Raw genomic sequence first — 22,130 nt, forward strand, 5'->3', positions numbered from 1 at the left:
TTTGCCTTCACACCCTTGAATGACCTGAAGGCACTAAGGGAGTACCAGGGATGCATGAACGTGAGCTTCTTGAGCCCTTTAATCTCCCGTTAGCTCTTCCCTGAAATTACATTTGATCTACATGATGAAAGAAACCACGGTCGACGCTTTCCCGGCCACATTGATAGGGAACCGTTGTGTGATGAACCTTCTGCACAAGTCCGTGACGACTGCAACCCTGACCAGCAGCCACCAGGCGGGGCCCCAGATAGTCGAGGGTTACGTTTGGCAAACAAGTCGCGACATGACTCGCAGCTGCCGTCCTGCCCACCCTGGTCAAACACTGTCGAGCGCGGCGGCTTAAACTCGAGCATATTTCTGATAAAGAGAGCTTACACATTCGTCAGACCGGAACGTAACCGTTGCTGCCGGCAAACACACATTGGGCAAACCCGCCAAACAAAAGCTCTCGTTATGTAACCGGCTCAGAAATGACACCAATGCATTGCGCAAACGTCTGTTTGAGCTATCACCGGGAGAACTTGAATTTACTGCGCTGGAAAACGGTGACCTCTTACCTGTTCCTTGCTCATCATCACAGAGAAATGCGTGGTGCATTCACTGGCTGTTCACCGGATAACCACATCTGTCTGCTTGATTCAAGAATAAAACAAAGCTTTCATCTGTTGGAGGGCGAGAGAGCACAGGCTCCGACAAAGACCCTTCACCTCCAACTGGTGGGAATGTTTATCCAGATGGGTGTTATTTTCACCATGAGAGCCTGGGCTTGTTGTCGGTAATAACTCACTACCAAATGGTGTCGAACCTTCTCCAGTCAAACGATACCTGCAATCAACTTTTGTCCAGATCATAGACTGTATATAATAAGTGGACATTGTCATCCATTGGTTTGTGGACTGCGGTTTTGAAGCCTTGAGTTTAATGATTTGGCCGTCGCCATCTCGGAGTACGGCCATCTTGGCTTTTCTGCAACCGGTGAAGGGACGTTACCATATTTGGAATGCGTTGGAGGAGTGACGTAAAGACGGCGTATTCGGCTCTGGTAGCGGCGGCGACCTGCCAATCACAATGAGCGCGCCCTAAAGCATACTCCTCTTTATGTTCCATGTGAATCCATCTAAATGACCATCATTTAATAAAAGAACATCATGTTGTATTGAAGAAGACTTGAAACTAGAGATTGAGACCATAAACTCATGTTTACATTACATTACATTATTACATTACATGTCTGTTTTGTTACGATTGTCAAATCAGTAAGTTATATGTTTATTTTGAAACAGGACGTTTTATTTTGAAACAGGAAATGTCTTGTAACTTGTTAGGGGACTTGTAATCAGGAAGTGAAGGAAGAGCATGGCTCAGTTTACAATCCAGTTGAGTCTGCTTACATCTTATGCCTTTTGATGGCATCGTTGGTATGTATTGATTTGTTTTATTGTTACTTATGATCGCAGATGATTATTTTTGTGACAATGTTTAGTTTGGGAAGTTTTATGCACAAAGTCCATCGCGTCATAGTTAATGACTACTCCGCTATGAATGTTGTTCATATGACAGAATAAATAGTTATGTTAAAATACAGTGGTTTATAGGAACATATGTGTAAATCAGTAGTAAATACATAAAAGTAGCGGTTAAAAATAAAGAAAGTTATTTCATTGAAGAATCTGTATATTTACATTGTGTGTATGTGTACGGTTAAAAAGAAAGTATTTTGTTTGTATTCATAATGCCCTTTGTGTGTTTTAGTTTTACTCTTTCTTACGTCAATAAACCTGCGGACAACGGACAACTGTCTTCAGAGTCGTGATGTCAGGAAGGAGTTTGTCTAACTGCCAGGGTGTATCACGGCACATATACTGAGGGCAGCATAATGTCATGTAGCTGACGCTTTTATCCAAAGCGACATACAATAAGTTTACTGAGGAAAGAAAATTATAAACAGGAAAGACGTTGTGTGTGACAAAGTGCCGTAAAACCCATAATTGAGACGCATATTCTGAATGCACCTAAAACCTAAAAGAATATCGACATATCCCATATGTCTTCATATATGGAAAATGCTCCATTTGGAGTGAGGCGTATTTCAGAGTATCCAAATGAAATATGATGTTAACATGAAACATCTCAAATTTGGAGAGATTGGTTTATTTCCAAATGTGCAATTGCAAGACACGTTTCTCAGTCCAGCCACAATTCTGGATAACGATTCCAGCCACCACAAAGTGATTTGAATTAAAAACTCAAGAGTGGCAGCTTTCACGCTAACAATGAGCATTTTAAGAAGAGCTGCGATGCCACCTAAACAAGATTTTATATCAACGTAATCAGGAAGCGTGTTTAATGAACGTTTCTGCAGAAAACGTCACAGTGTGGAGGCATAATGTTCCCTGACAACACACGAGGCACAGCACTTGGCTAAAGTCAGGGAAGGATTGTGGGCTTTGGTTAAATATTGAAAAGAAAAAGTCAACCCTAACCTTTAAACCAAAGCAATTGTATTGTCTAAACCTCACCATACAAACCGACTTGAACGTTCCCCCAAAAGGGTCAGCGGGTCAACTGAGAGCCTGACCTTCTTTATGACTCGCTTGTTAAAGAGTTGTCACTCGTGTCTATTTTATGTGCATTTTACAATCATTTATACAAGAGTGCTCTTGAAATTCATGCTCTACCAAACTTCCAAAGCTGAAATGCATCTGAGTTGCATGAGTTTTACGAGCAGGTGGTCTGGCACTCCAATCTTTCGAATGTGACTCTCAGATAAAGGAATGCAAAAGGTTTTTAATTGAAATCATTGTGTTGACATTGACTATTCACCACTTTTTTTAATGCAGCAGCCATACTAACAGGAACTGAAGAGTTAAATAGCCCATGCTGCACCACATGGAAATGAACCTGTCACTTCGTTATCAGGAAAGAGCACTTCCTTCACTCTGTGTGTAAGAAAAGCCATTGACCTTTCACGCTGTGAAAACCAGAAGGGGGAAACTGACAGGTGCCTTCTTTATCTCATCTTAGATTGTCTGCAAATACTATACACAGAGTTATACAAATCTTACCCCAGATAAGCTAAATGTGTGGGGTTTGACAGATAGTTACAGGAAAGAATTTGTCACTTATTTTGGATTAAATCAAATGCTGGAAATCATTTTGGTGTTTTGGCCAAACGGGGTGCATGTGAAGGACGTGAAGGAAATGTTGCTGTTCAAAGTGTTATCTAGATCCCTTTATCTCCAAAACATCATTATTTTTTTTCTTTCAAAGTGCGATGAGAAGCAGTCAGGGTTCGTGTTCATGAGTCCTCTGAACCCCCCTTCCCCCGTGTACCCCTCACGCCAGGCCGACAACACAATAGTTCGAGGCCTCTGCATAATTTCCCCGATTCTTCCGCTCCTGTGCTTCAGCTATTAATTTCTGAGGCGAGTTACATAAGGCCTTACGCAATGTGTTTTTCCGACATTTATTTTTCTGCCCCCTGCCCGCTAATAGGTCCGGGGGCAGGTTGTTGGTGGCTAAGGCTGCTGTTGACATTCTCATGCACATTCATGAAAGGAGCCCCCCCCCTCCTGCTGTCGCAGACAGGCCAACGGTCGGCCGGGTTTGAGGGACCACCGGCGTCACGCACACGTGTCCCAAAAGGTTTGGAGAAAACAGGGTGCACGTGCAGTTCGTCAATTACTGCACAGCGTGGGTCGTCCTGATCGCCAATATAATGTGCTTTGAGAGAAAAGAATGGAAAACAGGCCATCTGGTGTGACATATTTCTGTTCTGGCCTGTTTTTGGACTGAGGTATCTGTTGTTTTACGATGAAGGCAACTGTTCAAACCAATAAACATCTCGATGGTGTCACGTCCAAAGATCCAAAAGTAAAATGGAAGTCCTTTTTAATTCAGTTGGTCTTGTAGTTCTCGAGGCACCACTGCCATCATAATCATGTAGAAACACAACACATCTGCTGGATGTACAGAATTTAAACGGAACGATACACGTGACAGTCATTTTGAACTTGCATTGGTTATTTTAGGAAAACTGGCAAAAATGTGTTCACTGCTTAGCACATCTACCGAGCTCAACTTTCAACACTTTGGACAGCGCCTCGGCAGATGTAAAATTATGTTTTGTTTACCAATATATCAGAGTTTATTAGAAAACGGTATGATAACACTTGCAAACACAAAGCATAAGGATTGCATAGGTGTTTTTTAGGCTGAAAATATGGCCGATTATGACACTTTTACTGGCAGCTATTGCTAATGGCTATCTGGCTGCAATAATATGATCTTTTATATTGACGTTCCCACTGATTGTGAGCGAAAATGCATTTTCAATGCCGGGTACTTTGTAAAGTTATGACAAGGTAGTATGTCCCGATTGTGTGCCGTAGCTATATACTTTGTAAGGGCAGCTGAAGTATGTACTGAAAGTAAAACAAATGTGATTTGGAACGCTTTCTCTTTGGCATGACGGCTAACTGTCAATGTAAGCACTGAAAACAAGTATACTATTATAGCCACTAATTTAATTATGGTGAATATTTGAGTGATAGAAATGTACAGATATTTGCCAGGAATCGGGACATCCAGCTTGAAACCCAGAACGTCTGGTCACAGTCAGCACGAGCTAACGTTATCTAGACCTTCTTCAGCTAACATTAGCTCCGGTCTAGCTTAGATGAATCCAACTAACATGAGTCTTTACACATGTAACCGTCTTCGCTAGCTAACATTCCTCAATATATAACTGTTTGGTGGCTACATGAGTGAGCCATACAAACTGTTACACACTCCAGTACCTCATAGCTTGTTGTCGCCCCACCTGCCTGTTGGCTAACTCCTGTGACATGGCTAACTCCTGTGACATGGCTAACTCTTGTGTCATGGCTAACTCCTGTGTCATAGCTAACTCCTGTGTCATGGCTAACTCCTGTGTCATAGCTAACTCCTGTGTACTCCTGTGTCATGGCTAACTCCTGTGTCATGGCTAACTCCTGTGTCATAGCTAACTCCTGTGTCATGGCTAACTCCTGTGTCATAGCTAACTCCTGTGTACTCCTGTGTCATAGCTAACTCCTGTGTCATAGCTAACTCCTGTGTCATGGCTAACTCCTGTGTCATAGCTAACTCCTGTGTACTCCTGTGTCATAGCTAACTCCTGTGTCATGGCTAACTCCTGTGTCATAGCTAACTCCTGTGTCATGGCTAACTCATGTGTCATAGCTAACTCCTGTGTACTCCTGTGTCATAGCTAACTCCTGTGTCATGGCTAACTCCTGTGTCATGGCTAACTCCTGTGTGATAGCTAACTCCTGTGTCATAGCTAACTCCTGTGTCATGGCTAACTCCTGTGTCATAGCTAACTCCTGTGTCATTTCAGATCCTCCCACTCTGCCCCCTCGGCTGGTTGTCCACACCCATCTCACCTGCAGCACATCCCCTCATCAGTCCCTCACTATTTAAGCCCTTCCACGTGCACTTGTTCCCCACCAGATGGTCTTGTGTGTTACAGCCGAGCTCTCCAGCGTTATTCGCGAGGTACTATCCCTTATCTGTCTGTTCTCGACTATGGATTCTCTGCCTGCCCCTTTTGGACCTGTTTGCCTTTATGACTGATGTCCCGGTGTTGACCCTGCCTGTCTATCTGCCTCTGCGTCGTGCTTTTGGGTTCCTGTGGCCCGATACGAGTAACTAACAAAGCAAATAAGCTAATGTGGTGAAGTTGTTTATGTCTTTTTCGTGATCCTGGGGTCAGTCCGGCCTCTCTTTCCAGGTAATAATGTGTTTTCCCCTTTCCTTTAGAGGTCAGTGCAGCTGGGGGAGAGCCTCAGAAGTATTGTGTAGCAGCAATCTCAGTGAGCATACTACCGTCTATACTTTATACTTAACTTGCCAAGTTCTATATCATCCGGGAATTTCATAGCGGAGTTTACCAATACCTACACACAACTCTTACTTTACCATCTGCAATAACCTGACCATTAGAGGGTTCCGTCTGTAAGCGACCATCTAAATATAACTATTCTTATATTTCAATAAACACTATCTGTGCACTCAGCCCTTGCAATAAGCCGTTGACAAGACCCAACAAGCAGACCTCTCTCTTTCAAACCCCAGAATAGCCTTCAGCTATCTTTGTCCCCATGTGACCAACAAGGTTAGTTACCTTCCCTGGTCACATGCACTAATCACATTTGTCCTTTTTAGTGTCTCTTTTTCTCCTGCACCATGAGGGTAATTATGTCTTGCTCAAAGACATTTCAAAACCCTCAAAAGCCAACACAGCTGTTAGCCTGATCTGAGAGTGCCTTATATATTGGCTTATATATCATTAAAAAAAAAGAACATTATATCTTCTTAAAAACTGGTCTTGTTATTTTAATATGATAAATAGACCATTTGTGCCTCAAATGCTGGTAAAAAGGAGCACACAGAGGTACTCAAAATATTGCTGGTACACTGACGGATGAATTAAGAATCGATTACAGATGCTGTTTGCACCATAAATTGTGCATCATTTGCAATGGCTAACCTCCCCAATTCACAAAAGGCATCGCCCAATGATAAAACAGTAGTTAGTAGTAGAACATAACCCCTCACCTATGAAATAATAAACCTTATTAACCTTTCTTTTTTTGTGTGAAAAAAATTATTAATTTATTAAACCATTTTTCATGTCACTGCATCCCAAAATACATTTGTTTGAGCGGACGCCCCCTTTTTTTACACTTCAGTTACAATCAACTCCTTGAAAACGTCACAATGTTTATTGACGCTACACATGTAGCGATTAGCGGTGATCGCTGTGAATTGGACTGTTTTTACACTGAGGCTCGTCTGCATAGAAAGCAGCCAATTTATGCACCAAATGTCTGCACATTATTACCTCATTCAAATATGTGCTAATAGCACAGGAGCCCAGAGGCGCTATTGTTGCCGGTGCTTTGACAGTTTGTTTCTGTCTTATTTGTGCAGGTTTGATGAGCGCAATCCTTTCGTTAATTCGCCCCAGAGTGTATCTTTGTGTTGTCCTTTTAAAGATAATAGTTCACATTTTCCCTCTTAAACCTCAGCTCATCTGCTTTACTCTGGGTGTGATTCCATCAGATTTGATAGAAAGTAAAAAAAAAAAAAACACAACTGTCATTCTATTAGGATCCAAATGTTGCTCAAACCTTATTTGTGCATGGAGGTTTGAAGAATCACAGTTTCTTTTCTCTCATTTTAATAATAATAATAATAATAATAATACATTTATTTATATAGCACCTTTAAAAACAGAGTTTACAAAGTGCTCTACATATAAGCAAGGTAAAAACATAACATCAATACAATTAAAAATTTCAGAAAATACATGAGGCAATGAACACAATAGAGGAATAGAACATTACAAATACAAAATAAAGCAACAGACAAACTACAATAGGGGAAACAAGGGGAAACTGCATAAAAGGACGACATCACTTAAAAGCAGTTCTATAAAAATGGGTTTTAAGAAGTGATTTAAAAGAAGCTACTGATTCTGCTAGTCTTATCCCCTCAGGTAGGTCGTTCCAAAGTCGAGGGGCTCTGATGGCTCTGATTTTAAACCAATGAGAAGACAGCAGCACAAACAAACACAAATCTCTGTGAAATATCTCAAACGGTTCTATCTTTGGCAGCAGGTTGTGTGTTCGAGTCTCATCCCCTTCGCTAAGAGTACAAAGGTGCTCTCGGAAAAAAGATGTTTAGGGGCTTTAATCTCTTTTTGCTCTGACATTCCAATATCCTTCCCCCGTGTCTGGTTCTCGTTCTGCTGTCTCACCACTCATGACGAGACGTTGTCCCTCGTGAGAACGTCTGCACAAACGAGGATCTGTGTGCCGGAACGTCATGCGCTCGATGTTTTCACAAATCGAGTTGCGCTAATTCTGCACACAGAGCTTGAGATGCGACCATATAAGCGAGTGGCTAGTTGGCAGCCAGAGCCCTGTACTTTTCCATCAGGCTGAACAAATCCAAAGGGCCCCTGGAAGTTTCTAAGAGGCCGTGCCTTATCAAGGGGAATACCCCCCACCCACCCTTTCTCCTTGGGCTTTTGTGCGGGGCGGTTGAAAGGGGGGGCAAAAGAAGTCCCTCTTCAGGGAATGTTATTGTTTCCGGAGCTGTAGATGACACTCTTCTTAGCGACCGAGGGACGGGCTGCTGAGCGGGAGGGGGGGGGGGAGGGGCTTTGTCTGAACACTTTGCCTGCCACCTGCATGGGCCCCGCCACCTTCCTGTCAACATCGTATTTTTGGATTTGACCCTCTGACCTTATACACCGACCACAAGCTTGGGGTTACTATGCAGGAAAATATCAAGGGCTCTAGAAAAGGAGAAGCTTTTCAAGCGAAAGTAAATACAAAATGTCAATTCAAGGCTTGCGAAACAAACGGAAATGCTCAAGGGCGGCCCTCATGTTCCCCACCTGGAATGTGAACTCGCCAACCTCCACTGAGCTACACCTTTCCCCAGAGGCTGCTGTGTGTGTGTGTGTGTGTGTGTGTGTGCGTGTGTGTGTTGAGGCAGGTTGTCTTTACATTCACCCAGTGATGATAGCATGATGTATGACGTGCACAGCCCCTTTCTCCTCACACTTGTCACTGCAAGCACACGTGTGTCAACATGGCGGCAAAGGAAAAAGATCCCCCATGGGAAGGGCCACACGCACACACACACACACACACACACATACACACACAGACACACACTGATAAAAAGGATCAAAACACACACCTATACATACAGAGCATGACAGCTACACAAATACAATGGGAAAGTGTGTCATGCAGGAAAAACACATTTTATCTGTGGGTTGAAACTTATAAAATGCTTGAAGCTAAATTAAGAGTCAAAGGAATCACTGATGAGCAGATCAACAACCTGCTGTCATACGAGTGTGTGACTGGAAATATGATTACAACAAGTCCAGGTTTGGTCAAAAGCTCTCCTTGTATTTCAGTCCACAGACTTACATGAAACGGTCAATTATCTTCAAATAAACTTCGGAGACACGACATTTGTGTTAAAATAAATGTTCTGCTTCAGCATAACAAGTGGGTTCCCTCTTATCTTTTCTTATCAAGGGATTGGTCAAGTGGACGTAGTCCACCCATTGGCTTGTGGACAGCCTCCAAATGACTAAATCAACATCTTGCTGTATTGAAACTAGAGATTGAGACCACAAACTCATGTTTACTGAGGTAATAAATCAAATGATAAGTAATGGGATTGACTCATTTTTGGAAACGTAGGCCAGTAGAGAGAATGCAAGAATTCAGACCCAGAGGTTGCTGCCTTGCTAGCTCACAAGACGTAGAACTTCCTCATTAAGTTGATTTTGAAGTTATGGGAAGGGAGAACCCACTACACTGAGCCTTAGTGCTGTCAGATACATATTCAGATTGTTCCACAACAGCAGTTAGACTTAAATACTACAACATTTCTGTATTTTTGGAGCTTCAACTAATATCAATCATCTGCTGCCATTTGTAATGTGTATATTGTTATCTAATTCAAAGCATTATTAATTGATAAGGAAATTCAATCTTGAGACAATGCTTTCCCCCCCCCCCCAGCTAAACCAAGAGGCTTTTTAAATGGTTTATTTGACCCAAGAAGTTGCTCAACCCACAAAGGAATTTGGAGATTCATGTTTTTTACAGGACAGGAAGGGGTTGGAAATGGGTGGTCTGGAAAGCAACTAAAGCTGTCAGACACGTGCAGTGGAGTGCACGTACACAACTGCATAACAGGGAAATACTCAGGTAATATACTTAGGCTCGAATGTGTACTGAAGTGCAGTCCTTGAGTGGGCGACACCAAACATGAGGATATATATTCCCGGTTTGTACACATGCATAAATGAGCAGCGAGTGAGTAGAAATACCTCATGTCTCCAGTGGAGAGCGCTGTTTCTCTACAATAGCAAGAGCAGTGGTTCAGTTTGGTAGATATTGCCCTCTCACTGGTCCCACAGTTTGCGTCTGTAAAGGTTTAAGTTCGAAAGACCAAATAAGAAGAATAATCTATATTGATATTGATTAAAACCATTTTCAAGAGTTTTGGGACTTTGAATGGTTTCACTCCAATTAGAGGTTGTGTCTTCCTTCTGTATATCTAGAAATAAACATGCATCTAGTGAGTGATTGGGAAGGATGTCAAATCCTTTCCAATCCTACTGCATGAAGCCAACATGTATTCCCAGAAACCTAAACGGCTTTCAGCTTCTGGATTCTTTTTCCTGAAAAAAAATAGTTGTATTAAATTAGACAAATGGCTCAAGATGAAATGTTTAGTTATTTTCTTCTTCTAATTGGTGGCCGACTGGAGGATCAATTGGAAAGCTGACATTGTTAGCTGTCATCATAAAGACCTGAATCTGTCAAATGTGTTGACAGCAGCAGCGAGATACTTTTATCCCAAAAAATGAGCAAAAATAGAGAGACAAGCTTTTTTCTTTTTTCTTCTTCTACTCAGCGTGTTCTAAAAATGGCCTTTCTTTCACTTCATTAGCCTCATTAATAACAGGATTTTTTTTTATGTATTTTTTTTCATTAGAGTAAAATGGCGATGTGAACATTTCTATATTATAACTAGAAAATCATTCTGGGTGAGAATACAATTGAATAGCAAAAATGTGAAACATAATGGGCAACATTCGTGTTATGCTGCATGAAGTGTTGTGATTGTCCGTCAGGTGTCAGGTGTTATCTAAATGCTAACGTGGCTATGTCCACATGCTCATGCTGATGGTAAACATGTACAATGTTTACCATGTTAACTATCTTAGTTTAGCATGTTAGCATGTCCTAATTAGCACTAATAATAACAATGTTTTTTATTTGTCATCCACAGCAAGTAAAAGCTCAACTGTGAGGCCCAACAAACACAAGACAAACTACGGTAAGAATTTCGAAGTGATACTTTACAAAAGATGAAACAATAAAAGCAAATCAATAAAATAGATACAAATATAAAAAAAAATGCAATATCATATAAAAGATAGTCAGTAAACATGGGTTTTAAGAAAACTACTGATTCTGCAAGAATTACCCTAGGCAGGTCGTTCCAAAGCCGAGGGTCCCAAAGTACAGCTGAGGCTGATGGGAATACCATTAGTTTTGCAAGTTTTTGGTCATAAACTAAAGTATTGAACACTTAAAAGGAAAGTACCAGATGATGGCGCTGGATGAAAAGCCAGCCACAATTCTCCCTGAGGGAGATAGGAATGTGTGAACCACATTTCACTTCAATCAATGGGTGTCGAGATAATTCAACTTGGACCAAAGCAGTGCGCTGTCGACATTATTAAATATACATGAATATATTGTAGTCATATGGGATTGACACATGACATGAGACTATTGTTAATTATGTCTATCATGTCTGATCTTAATTAATCCTACTATTCAACACACCATCTGTGTGAATAATGGGTGAATGATGACATGTGGCGGTAAAGGGCTTTGAGTGGAGACGAGAAAAGCGCCATACAAGGGCAGTCCATTTACCATTTACCTGCCTTCTATTGTTAACAGTGAGAGTATGAACTCCACCAAGAGATAAAAGGGATAATGTATTGACATGTGCAGCAGAAGGTGACCGTCAGTAAGCGGGGGTTACTGGTTTTGGGTTACGCTCAGATGACGCAACCCCTTGAACCTAAAAAGGGCCGAAGGTCCCATGAAAACCACCTTGCTAGTGGTTGCCATGCTGCTGCGGTTTCTGCGGTTAATGATTAAGGATTTTGCTGAGTGCAATATGGTGTGTTTAATGGTACCATCGAGATTGGATGACTAAATCCGAGAACTGCCACTGTGCTGCCGTGACATTGTTGTTCTTTATTATCCACAGTGAACATATGTGTTTTGGACACTTCACAAAGTCCTTTTTAATGGCACAAGGATCACATTATTTAAACCCACACATTGTCTTCCACACTCCCACAGAGGAGAGGAGGTGGCAGGCAGCTCTTTGAACATGTGTGGAGGTCACAGCACTGTTTTTAGGGCCAGACACAACATAGGGGGTCTCCATAGGCACCGCAGCCGCCAGCGAACAGAGAGTTTGAAACACGTAAGGTTGTTACATCATCCATGGTGGTGTTTGGGAAATGTCAGCTGGTTAGACAGGTGTAAAAAAATTAAATAAAAGATATTGTTGACGATAATAATTCTCAAGAGAATCTGGGAAGAATGGATTAAGATGAATTAAAACATCGCTCCACACCGATTCATTTATATTTGCTTAAGATTTATTCTGTTCATTCATTCAAACCCCAATTTTAGTTGTTTTTACTCTCGGCTTCTTTCATCATTACACGGTAAAATGTACCAAACGTCGGGTGAAGATTAGTATTTGGATCCGTCTTAAATGTACTGGGCCCCATGACAGGCGACACCATTCCCTAACTCTGACCTAACCTTTAAGCTGCCTCTAAATCCTGCACTCACTCAAGCAACGGACGAATACTCAGCTGCTCGACCCGACCTTCTCTCGGCTGAGGCTGACCTCACCGGTTCTGGAGACAACATTATCTTAATGGTTAGTTGGGACATTTATAAGGAAAAACTGGGGGTGTGGAGCGAGAAAGAATTAAGCTCACCAGATTACATTAGTTTCATTGAAGCTACATTAGTCACGGCTAGCACAACACACACACATACACACACACACACACGTTCCACCCTGTCAATGGTCAAGTTGCATTTTGGGAAATGTAGGAGACAAGGAAGAATTAAGAAAAATGTGTGGTGAAAAAAAAGAGAATATCTCTGGTCCTTCAACTTTTTTTATCTGTGCATCTTGAGTCCGACAATGTGTCTAGGAGTGCAATGCTAAATCGATGAGTACAGTTTTCAGCCATTGTTAAAGGATAAGGCAGGCCACTGGTTTTTCTTCTTCTGTTGTTTTCAACAAATACCATGAAAAGCCTGAAACCTACCGTGAGTTTGTCCATCTTTCAATATTTGACTTCCCCAGCCTGCTTGTGGCACTCAGACCCATTGGTTCCTATTGAAGATGTGAATCTTTAAAAACACATCACAAATAACTTACATTTAAAAAGAAAAAAGCTCCGTAATTAAAAAAAAACAACCTGTATTTGTTGCAGACTATTTCCCGAAGGAATACACATTTTGAATGCATGAGCGAGTATTTCCAGCAGCATTAGCTACAGCTTCAAGGACATTTCAGCCAGTGCAATGCACTTTTAATAGTTTAACCAGAGCTTCACGGCACAGAGAAATAAGGCACAGGTGTTGTTGTTTGTGATGTAAATAACCACTCAGCTACTAAAGAGTGCCTTCAGCCAACAACAAGAAAAGATTACGCATTACCTGCCTCGCCACTCGGTTTCACATGCAGCCACGTGTCATGTGTTCTTGAGGTCTGCAGGAGCTTGTTAAAAAAAAGAAGAAAAAGTACTCAAATTGCTACTTGGACTAGAAGTGTAGGACAGAATCTACATTAAGACAAGAGCATTCACCGGGATGGAGCTTCTGCAAGTGCAGGATTACATTTCTTCCATTAAAACCCCTCTCACAGCTCCGAAGGCTTGTCACAGCCTCCCGTGTTTTAAGTGTCTTCATTAGCAGCAGCTGCTGGATGGAGAAGCGTTAAGATGGAGCACTGAGTGGACGGGGTCGCCACTTTTAACACCGTATGAAATCCAACTTTTTTTCTCCTTCTTTTTCTTCTGGTACTTATACCTCTCCCTGCTCTGCATGTTGGGTACCAGGATGGCTGCTTTTCAAAATTCAGAGACAAAACAGAAAGGCAGAATTCATTATTCAAGTTATTCAAGACACTAATTATGTCCCTCTTGCAAAAATTCATGTTTTCAAAGTGAAATGTTGTGCTTAATGGATTGCTGGTGTTTGCACTGAGACGATGGACAGATGGATTTCTCCATCCTCTCCATCATTCTCACCTGGTCCAGCTTTGGATACCCGGTCCTTAAAGACCAAGTTCTGCAAATGGAGACAATTAGTGCATGGGCATGCACACTTGATACTGGGATCTGTTGGAGTGAACATTAATGAAATGTTTGTATAATGTTATTGATTTATCTTTACAGCAGCTGCTGTAAATGCAATACGTACATGTTCTCAAATACTGCCTGCGAGTATGGAAGACATCTTAAGGACAAAATAGTTGTTCTGCCTCTATCGAGGGCTCAATCTGACCTCTGCAGTGAACACTATATTATCTGCAACAGGAAACCTCAAAGCTGTGAACGGTATGAGAACATCAGTTGTAGAAAGATAGATACTATTTTTAAAGGGTTTACAGCCTTCAGGTCAAGGCTAATGGATGGAATGGATCTTATCCACATCCCATTCGGTGTAAAATTATGTACTAGTTAGTGTGTGAGGCACAGGCCAAATAAAAAGTATCAGTGTCATGAAACTATTGAAGCTATATCATGAAGATGTACATACAAAAAAAAGTCCTGCCATAAAGAAACTGGATAATACTTAGATGAAAAGATTGATCTCAGTCATGTCCGTACGTTAGAAATGATGCTACGGCCAGTTAGCCTGTTAGCTTACGTTAGCATAAAGGCTGAGTGTACAAACAACAAGTGGCATTTTCATGGTTGTGTGCCTGACTATTTCTCTACTGGTGTAGAACCTTTGGGCGGAGGAGCTATAGGTACATTCAATTCTATTACTTTTGGACAGAGCAAAGCTGTTTCCCAATGCTTCCATTCTTTGTGCTAAGCTAAGGGCTAATCACCCTCCGGCTGCAGCTTCATATTGATCTGTCGCAAAAGCAAATAACCACATTTCCCAAAGCATCGAACATTCCTTTAAATTGCAAAGTACAACGTTTTTGATAAAAAACCTACCTTAAGAGAACTGCAACTTCAGCTTTCATAGCACTGCATGTGGCTTCCAAGACCTCTGAAACTGTAAACCGAGGCTACTCTCTGCAGTTTAGGACATTGCCGCGATTTTTGCTCAATGCATGCTGAGAAAAATAATAGGGGTTGTTCTAACCATGCAATCAGGGGCTATTTTACACCTGCGGTGTGGAGGAGATGCAATTACTTGTAACTAACTGCCAGGTAAGGCTTGCAGGTTCCAGCGGATGCTGAGTTACAGCAGTGAAAGCTACGAGCCATCTGATTAAAGGTGAAGGGCTGAAGGTTATTTATAGAGAGCGTGCTTCATATTCTGCAGGCTTCCCCCCCCCCCTCTCCCCCCCCCCCCCCCCCCCCCCCCCCCCCCCCCCCCCCCCCCTCCCCCATGTTGTCCACTATGTACCACCTTCCAGTTATCAAGAAGAAAATCTGTATTGGGAAAAAATAATTACAAACGCTTTGATCCACACATCGCTTGCACATCGACGACGTGAGTGTGAGATCCGGAGGCATGACGGACACGCTGGCGAAATCCCAGGAGGACTTCCCCTTTGATGGCCGGCGCCATGGAAACATTCTGCAATTTGTCTGTCACGGTGGCCACGGGTGGAAAGCTCATAATTGCATTGTGATTACGCCGAAGATAATAAGACCACAGGCCTTTCACTCTCTCTTAATTGATTTCTTTCCTTTTTGTAAACGTCTGGAATCGAATCGGCGGTGTGTGTGTGTGTGTGTGTGCGTGAAGATCAACGAGATTGAAAAAGAAAAGAAAAAGCTTGAAGCTCGCAGCTCGCAGCTTACAACCTTGAGGAACTGATTAGGTGGAAGAATACTTTCATGTGGAATGAAAGACACCGTCTGTAAACACACAGTAAAAACAGATATAACGCGCTTTAGAAAATCAATCTTCATGTCACGGTAATGGGGAACACTTGTGGCCACATTAAGTGAATAAATAAGGCGGCAGGCTAAATCTCGTACTCCAGCACTGCTCGGATAAACACCATGTTGAAAAATGAGGGGGATTATGTAAACCCTTTGCAAAAGCTTAACGCCGTATGCAATATTCTGCCTCAACAAGCAAATCCAAATGCTCTCTAAAAATGCAAATTTCTGCAAGCTCCAATGGTGTTTGTTCACTTAGTCCTCTTCTGGCTTGAAGATTTAGTCTTGTACAGACCTTTAATAGCACAGTGCAGAAGAAGAACCAAACCCATGTTTAAGTCACAGATGTTGAATTACAATGATGTTATCTCTAATTAAGACTAATCGTGCCGAGCCGAGCCGCCATTAACAGAGTAATGCCCGTCGTGAACTGGGCAATCTCCGCCGGGGTTATGAGCCTCCAGTTTGCAAGATTAATATCTGCTCCTTTTTTTAAAATTGACATGGATTGTATGCATACACACCATGCAGGGCCACTTAAAGGGTTCAAATAATACCACGAATCATACGGATCTTTAGCGCTAATGAGGATTTCTATTTCCAAATTAAAGAGATCGAAAACTGCTCTAGACAAAGAGGATTTACGTCTCTTATAGAAATACTACCTTTTTAGGTTTTGGTATATTGTGTTTTATAAATGTATTATTTATTTATGTATTTATATTTTTCTGATTTGGTCTATTTGGTACATGATTTCTATACTGCTAATTTCCTTTATGTGATTATCCTGTTATAATGTACTTTTTCTAAATATGTGTGGCCCAGATGTAAGGTGTGTGTGTGTGTGTGTGCGTGTGTGTTTAATTGCAAGGGTGGTGTATCACGTGTTCTTGTAATATAAATGTAATAAATGGCTATTTAGCTGGAAGCCCTTACGGAGTACTAACATATGGGGGGTTACATGTTTTGTATAAACTGTTGTGCGATAATCTTATTTATGTACCTTTTTGTATATCCGTCATCTTGGTACATCATGTGTTTTTGCTTAATATATAATGTATTTTCTCACAACTATTTTCTCAATCTTGGAACCCATCGGTGGTGCTCGAGACGTTAGACTGCATGAAACTCCTTCTAACGGGGCGGGAACTATTTGGTGTGCGGATCTATTCCGCTTCCTCTCCTCTCAGGTTTACTTGGATTGTGGTTTTATCTGGACCCTGGTCCTGTCAGACACCTCCTGCTATTATCATTATTATTATTATTATTAGTTGCATTGCAATTAGTATTTCCAATACCATTACTGCTTTTATTATCACTATTAACTATATCCGCTGTTGCTGTTATTTTTGGTCGTTTTTTTTCAGCATACCTACTACTCTCATTCCAAGAATCATCAGCCATATGCATTACATATGTTGTTATCTGTTATATTGTTCATTCTGTACACATGACATCTATTGTACTTCTGTCTATACGGTGAGAGGGATCCTCCCGAAGGTTTCTTCCCTTTTTTTAGGGGGAGTTTTTCCTGAATCGATGTGAGGGTCAAAGGTCAGAGGATGTCGGATGTGTACAGATTGTAAAGCCCTCTGATGCAAATTAATAATTTGTGATTTTGGGCTATATAAAATAAACATTAGGCACCTCTCTCTCTCTCTCTCTCTCTATATATATATATATATATATATATAGATATAGATATATTTGCATTATAGGCATTCAAGATATAACAGACGTTGATCTGACATTTTTTATTTGCAGGTTCAGCAGATGTGAAAGTGATGACCCAATGCCATCTCGTTTCATAATTTTCTTTTTTTTTACTGAAACAATAGCCATATTAACACAATTTCGACGCTGGAGTTATTGGTGCTGATGCTGCACCGGCTCCCCCTCCTCTTTCTCTCGCACTGGTGTGCTGCCTGCTGCTGACGCACGTGTGCGTGTGTGTATGTGTGCGCGTGTGTGTGCGTGTGTGTTTGTGTGTGTGTGTCCTCTCGGGGCGGACCCCTCCCGCATCAGCATGCAAGCCGACCTGCAGGTGAGCAGTTCAGCCGCTTCCCCCGCGTCCTTCCTCACACTCCGGGCGGATCGTCTACGGAGGGAGCGAAGTTGCCTGTGGGGGTTTGGGATCCGCGTCCGGGACGCGGTCCCGCATCGCGTCCGGATCTATGAAGGCGGGCGAGACGGTGATCTGAATGGGTGAGTCGGCCGGGTTTATCCTGGTTGTTTTTTGTCGCCACAGAAGCCGTCCAATCCTGGTTGTCATCTCCCGTCCTCAGATAGATTTCGCGTGGGGATTCTATCGATTGATCATTTGGGCTACAAATAGTCACAATTGATTTGTCCGGAGCTCAAACATGACCCCTTCCAAAGTCCTCACATTGAAGATGCTGCAACAACAGAATGATTGGCATCCTGATAGGTTATAAATCAAAATGTAAATGATGAAATCAATTATTTAAAAAAATGCAGGTTGATTTATTAACTGGCTAAATGCTGCTGCTCTAAACTTTTTTTTTTGCTTACGATTAATCTACCCAGCGTTTTGCAGCATTTTAAAAGGCATTATTATGACAGTTTGCCAGACTAAACTGTTTGAATTTGGAAATAAATAATAGAGTAATATTCTTACATTGAATACAACAATAAACTGTCATGACCTAAGCAAGAAGTAATCAGCTTGTATTGTATTGGAGGGAGGTATAGGGGAGGAGTATGGATTATGTACTAACGTGTACTGACAGTTATTGTGTGCAGATGATTGTATTTAATGTGGCTCGCAGTTTATTGTTTGGGCATGTAACGCCTTTACCATTACATGTCATAATCTTACTGTTTATCTTGCTGTTTGTTTTTGCTCATGATAATGTCTTTCACTTCGTGTGACTGTAAAACTCATCTGGATTTGGTTTTGTTTAGTACCAGCAGGGTGTGTAGATTATTTCTAAAACTAGTTGAGAAAATAAGGAAAATGATTTCCCTTGTCCCTCTCTCTCTGTGTCCGTCCTCAGTTCACTATCAGAGGCTTGTAAACTGGACATGTGTCAGTGAGACAGTAACCTGAGACCCCATCCTGAGGGAACACCAGGATGCGTCCCATTTACTCGCAGCCTTTCGGCAGCCGGTGGAACCCTGCCACTGCGGCCTTGCTGCTCTCCCTGTGTCTTGGCGTCCCTCCCTCTGTGGCTACTTGCCCACCCTGCTGCCTTTGTGCCAGTGATATCATTTCCTGCAGCAGGAGCAATCTGTCCACGCTGCCCTCTGCTCTCCCGGGCTATGCCACACGGTTGGACCTGAGCCACAATGCCCTCACTGTCCTGCCCATGGACTGGATTCCCCGGCCGTTTGACCGGCTTGCTACGCTGATTCTCAGCCGCAACTCCATCAGCCGGATCGAGCAGGATGCCTTCACTGTGACCCCACACCTCCTCCACCTGGACCTCTCTTCCAACCGACTAACAGCCCTGAACACGTCCATCTTCGCCGGGTTGGAGGAACTGAAAGAGCTGCTGCTGTTTGGCAACCAGATCGTCCAGATTAACCCAGGGGCCTTCAGCGATGTATACAGCCTGCAGAGGCTCTACCTCTCCGGGAACAGACTGACGGCTTTCCCTTTGGGGCTTTATTGGGAACCTGGAGGGCCTCGTAATCTGACCTTTCTCGATCTGTCATACAATAGGCTTTCCGAAGTGCCTGTCCAGAGGCTGCTGTCTCTCACCCGTCATGGTGGGATTTATTTGCAGGGAAACCCTTTGGTCTGTGACTGCGCTTTATTCGCGTTGCTGGAGTACTGGATGTGGAAACAGTATCGCCCACTGGTGGATTTCAGAGGTGAATACCCTTGTAGAGACGGTTCAGGACCGGTATCTGAATGCAGCCAGGAGGCAGTGTCAGATATGCCCCTTAAGGCACAGACTTACCAAGTGGAGCCTGGTAAAAGCCTTAGAGTGCCATGTACAGGGTTGGCCTCTCACAGACAGGAGGCTGTGTTCTGGGTTACCCCAGGGGCTGTGGTGAATTCATCCACCAATGATCCGAGTGCTAACCTAATAGTTTCCCCCAATGGCACCCTAGAAATACGGGGTGCCCTGATGGAGGATTCTGGCATGTACGTGTGTGTCGCAGCCCGCGGGCGCCACTATGACCCCAGCGAGTCTCTGGAGGCCAATGTGGTGGTCGGAAACCTCAGCACATCCTCCGCCAGCGGCTCGGCACGCGGCAGCGGTGCTGAGCATTTCAACACAGCGTTCACCACCCTGGCCTCCTGTGTGGTCAGCATCATTCTAGTGCTACTCTACCTCTACCTAACCCCCTGCCGATGCCGGGGAAACCGGGGTGGGGGATCGAGAGGGTGTGGCGGGCGAGCCTTCATCCTCTGCTCAGACCCCAGAGAGGTAGAGTCAGGACAGCGGCGGTCAAACGGAAAAAGGGTGGCGTTCCTAGAGCCTCAGGCCGAGGACTGTGATATTGGTGGTCCAAAGACACCAGCAATGAATTTGGGTCACGTAACCACAGAGGGAATTCTCAAAAATGGAAGTAGGACAGTGGGACAGACCCTAACGGACACCGCTCAAATAGCTTAGCGAGAAAATGACCGTTTGCACATTCCTGTATTCTTACAGTCTGAACCCAAGTGTTTTGTTTTCACTGTCTTGTTTCAGACAAGAAAATCTATTAAATGTGAAGTAGTGTACTGTGATTCTCGTGGAGTAGTTACACACTGTAGGGGTTTGGTCTGCAGCAGAAAAAGCTGTTCTTTTAGCAGAATTTCAATGATGTCTCTGTTGTGAGTGGTCTGTTTTTTACAATAAGAGCTCATGGAATTGGGATTGCAAAGATCATATAAATGGTGGTGTGTTTTAAATTGAGGGGAGTAGAACATTTCCAGCTGATTTGATAAACTGCTCGAGGCATTGCTGGTTGTTCTACAGTATGTGCCTTGTGAATACTGCCATCACGGTGACTACTTGTTGTTTCTAACCACCTGTTGTTTCTACTGATGATCATTTTAAAACACGTCGGTAATATGTGTGAAATTGAACTTTGATGTTTGCAAGTCACGCAGTGTCTGCTACCCACTCTCTTCAAATTATAGAAATCAAATACAACCTTGTGAAGGTTCTTTTATCAAAAGCAAAGAAACACTACAATGTGAGACAGAGTAGACTGTCGTGTTGCTTCAAAATGTCAACTTTGTGCAAAAAATGCATTTGACGAACTCAAATGTGGTGTAATATGTGGCTTCTCTTAAAAGGGGTTATTATTATTTTTTAATGGGGAGACAAACGATTACAAATGTATGCTACTGGATGGTGTGTAGCCAGTTGAGCTCTAATAAACCCACTGTACACTATCTGCTCAGCACCAAATGGCAGAGCATTTAGCCGCAAAAGAGACAGCTGGTGGAGACCAGCTGGTGGAGTCCCCTAAGTTAAAGTACCATGTTTGTTTGACCCATCAAACCTACCCTCCATCTGCTAATAAGGAAGCAGGTGGGATTACTTGAGAGTTAGTTGAAAACAGACTCTATAAGCGCCTCGATGTGTTGGTTTCAGACCCTGAGGGCCACTGACCTAGCGGGGGTATGTGATGAGTCTGGCATGAGACCGGTTTGGAGAGGGTAACAGGCCATTTTCCAGTGCTCGAAAATCCATTCACCATATTTGAATTGGGTTTGAGGCAAATGAAAACGATCCTAACAATAAGCCTGAAATGAAATACTGTGCAAATTCAAAGGTGTGGGCTATTCCCGTGGTAGCAGCTACTGTTTAGCTATCGTAATTTGAGCATGATATTAAAAGGGGTGTCCGACACCTTTTAAACATGGACTTCCTTTTTGACCCTCCACCTTGTTCCACCACGGCTTCACAAAACAGCAGATTCACAGAGGAATGGATCCTTATCGGTTCAGACAGTAAGGGAGTTTGAGCTCGGCGACGAGGCCCGAGTCAGCCCAGATTAGTGTCACAGAAGTCTGAAGGAGGGTTGCCAGCTCGCCCCAACCCCACCATGACCCACATTGCGTCCACCCTCTGATTGTTTTATATGTGTGTGGAATCATTTCCAAGGTGTTGAGAGTCTCGGTAAAGTCTCCATGGCTTTGTCTGAATAGTACCTTCTCATATGTTGTCTGTTCTATTAAAAGCAGGATGAATCTTAAGTGGAGCGGTCGATGTAAAACTTTGTCATGACTACAACGATGATGATATTTGCAGTTGTGAAATAAAATGTTTCAATTATTTGGAGGATGAGTGTGTTATTTTCTCCCTACAATTGAATGTAACAGCAACACTCATATTTGACACGTGTAGTATCAAGTTTCATCATGTTTGGCTCCTCTCTTGGG

General features: G+C 42.7%; 1 protein-coding gene across 5 annotated transcripts; it reads left to right on the plus strand.

Moving 5' to 3' along the window:
• The first annotated feature begins 1,370 nt into the window (after positions 1-1,370).
• On the plus strand, positions 1,371-21,963 carry LOC117726412 (amphoterin-induced protein 2-like). Of its 5 annotated transcripts, XM_034526689.1 has the most exons (6): positions 1,377-1,418; positions 5,381-5,538; positions 5,803-5,855; positions 10,879-10,926; positions 17,804-17,983; positions 18,796-21,963. In XM_034526689.1, exon 6 carries the CDS (start codon positions 18,874-18,876, stop codon positions 20,365-20,367), a length of 1,494 nt encoding a protein of 497 aa, XP_034382580.1. In that variant the 5' UTR covers positions 1,377-1,418; positions 5,381-5,538; positions 5,803-5,855; positions 10,879-10,926; positions 17,804-17,983; positions 18,796-18,873; the 3' UTR covers positions 20,368-21,963. The 5 variants fall into 5 exon arrangements, with proteins under 5 accessions (XP_034382578.1, XP_034382580.1, XP_034382579.1 ...); XM_034526688.1 differs by lacking the exon at positions 5,803-5,855; XM_034526687.1 differs by lacking the exons at positions 5,381-5,538; positions 5,803-5,855 and having other exon boundaries at positions 1,371-1,418.
• The last annotated feature ends 167 nt before the right edge of the window (positions 21,964-22,130 follow it).

This window comes from Cyclopterus lumpus, chromosome 23 (assembly GCF_009769545.1).
Source record: "Cyclopterus lumpus isolate fCycLum1 chromosome 23, fCycLum1.pri, whole genome shotgun sequence".
Taxonomy (NCBI): domain Eukaryota; kingdom Metazoa; phylum Chordata; class Actinopteri; order Perciformes; family Cyclopteridae; genus Cyclopterus; species Cyclopterus lumpus.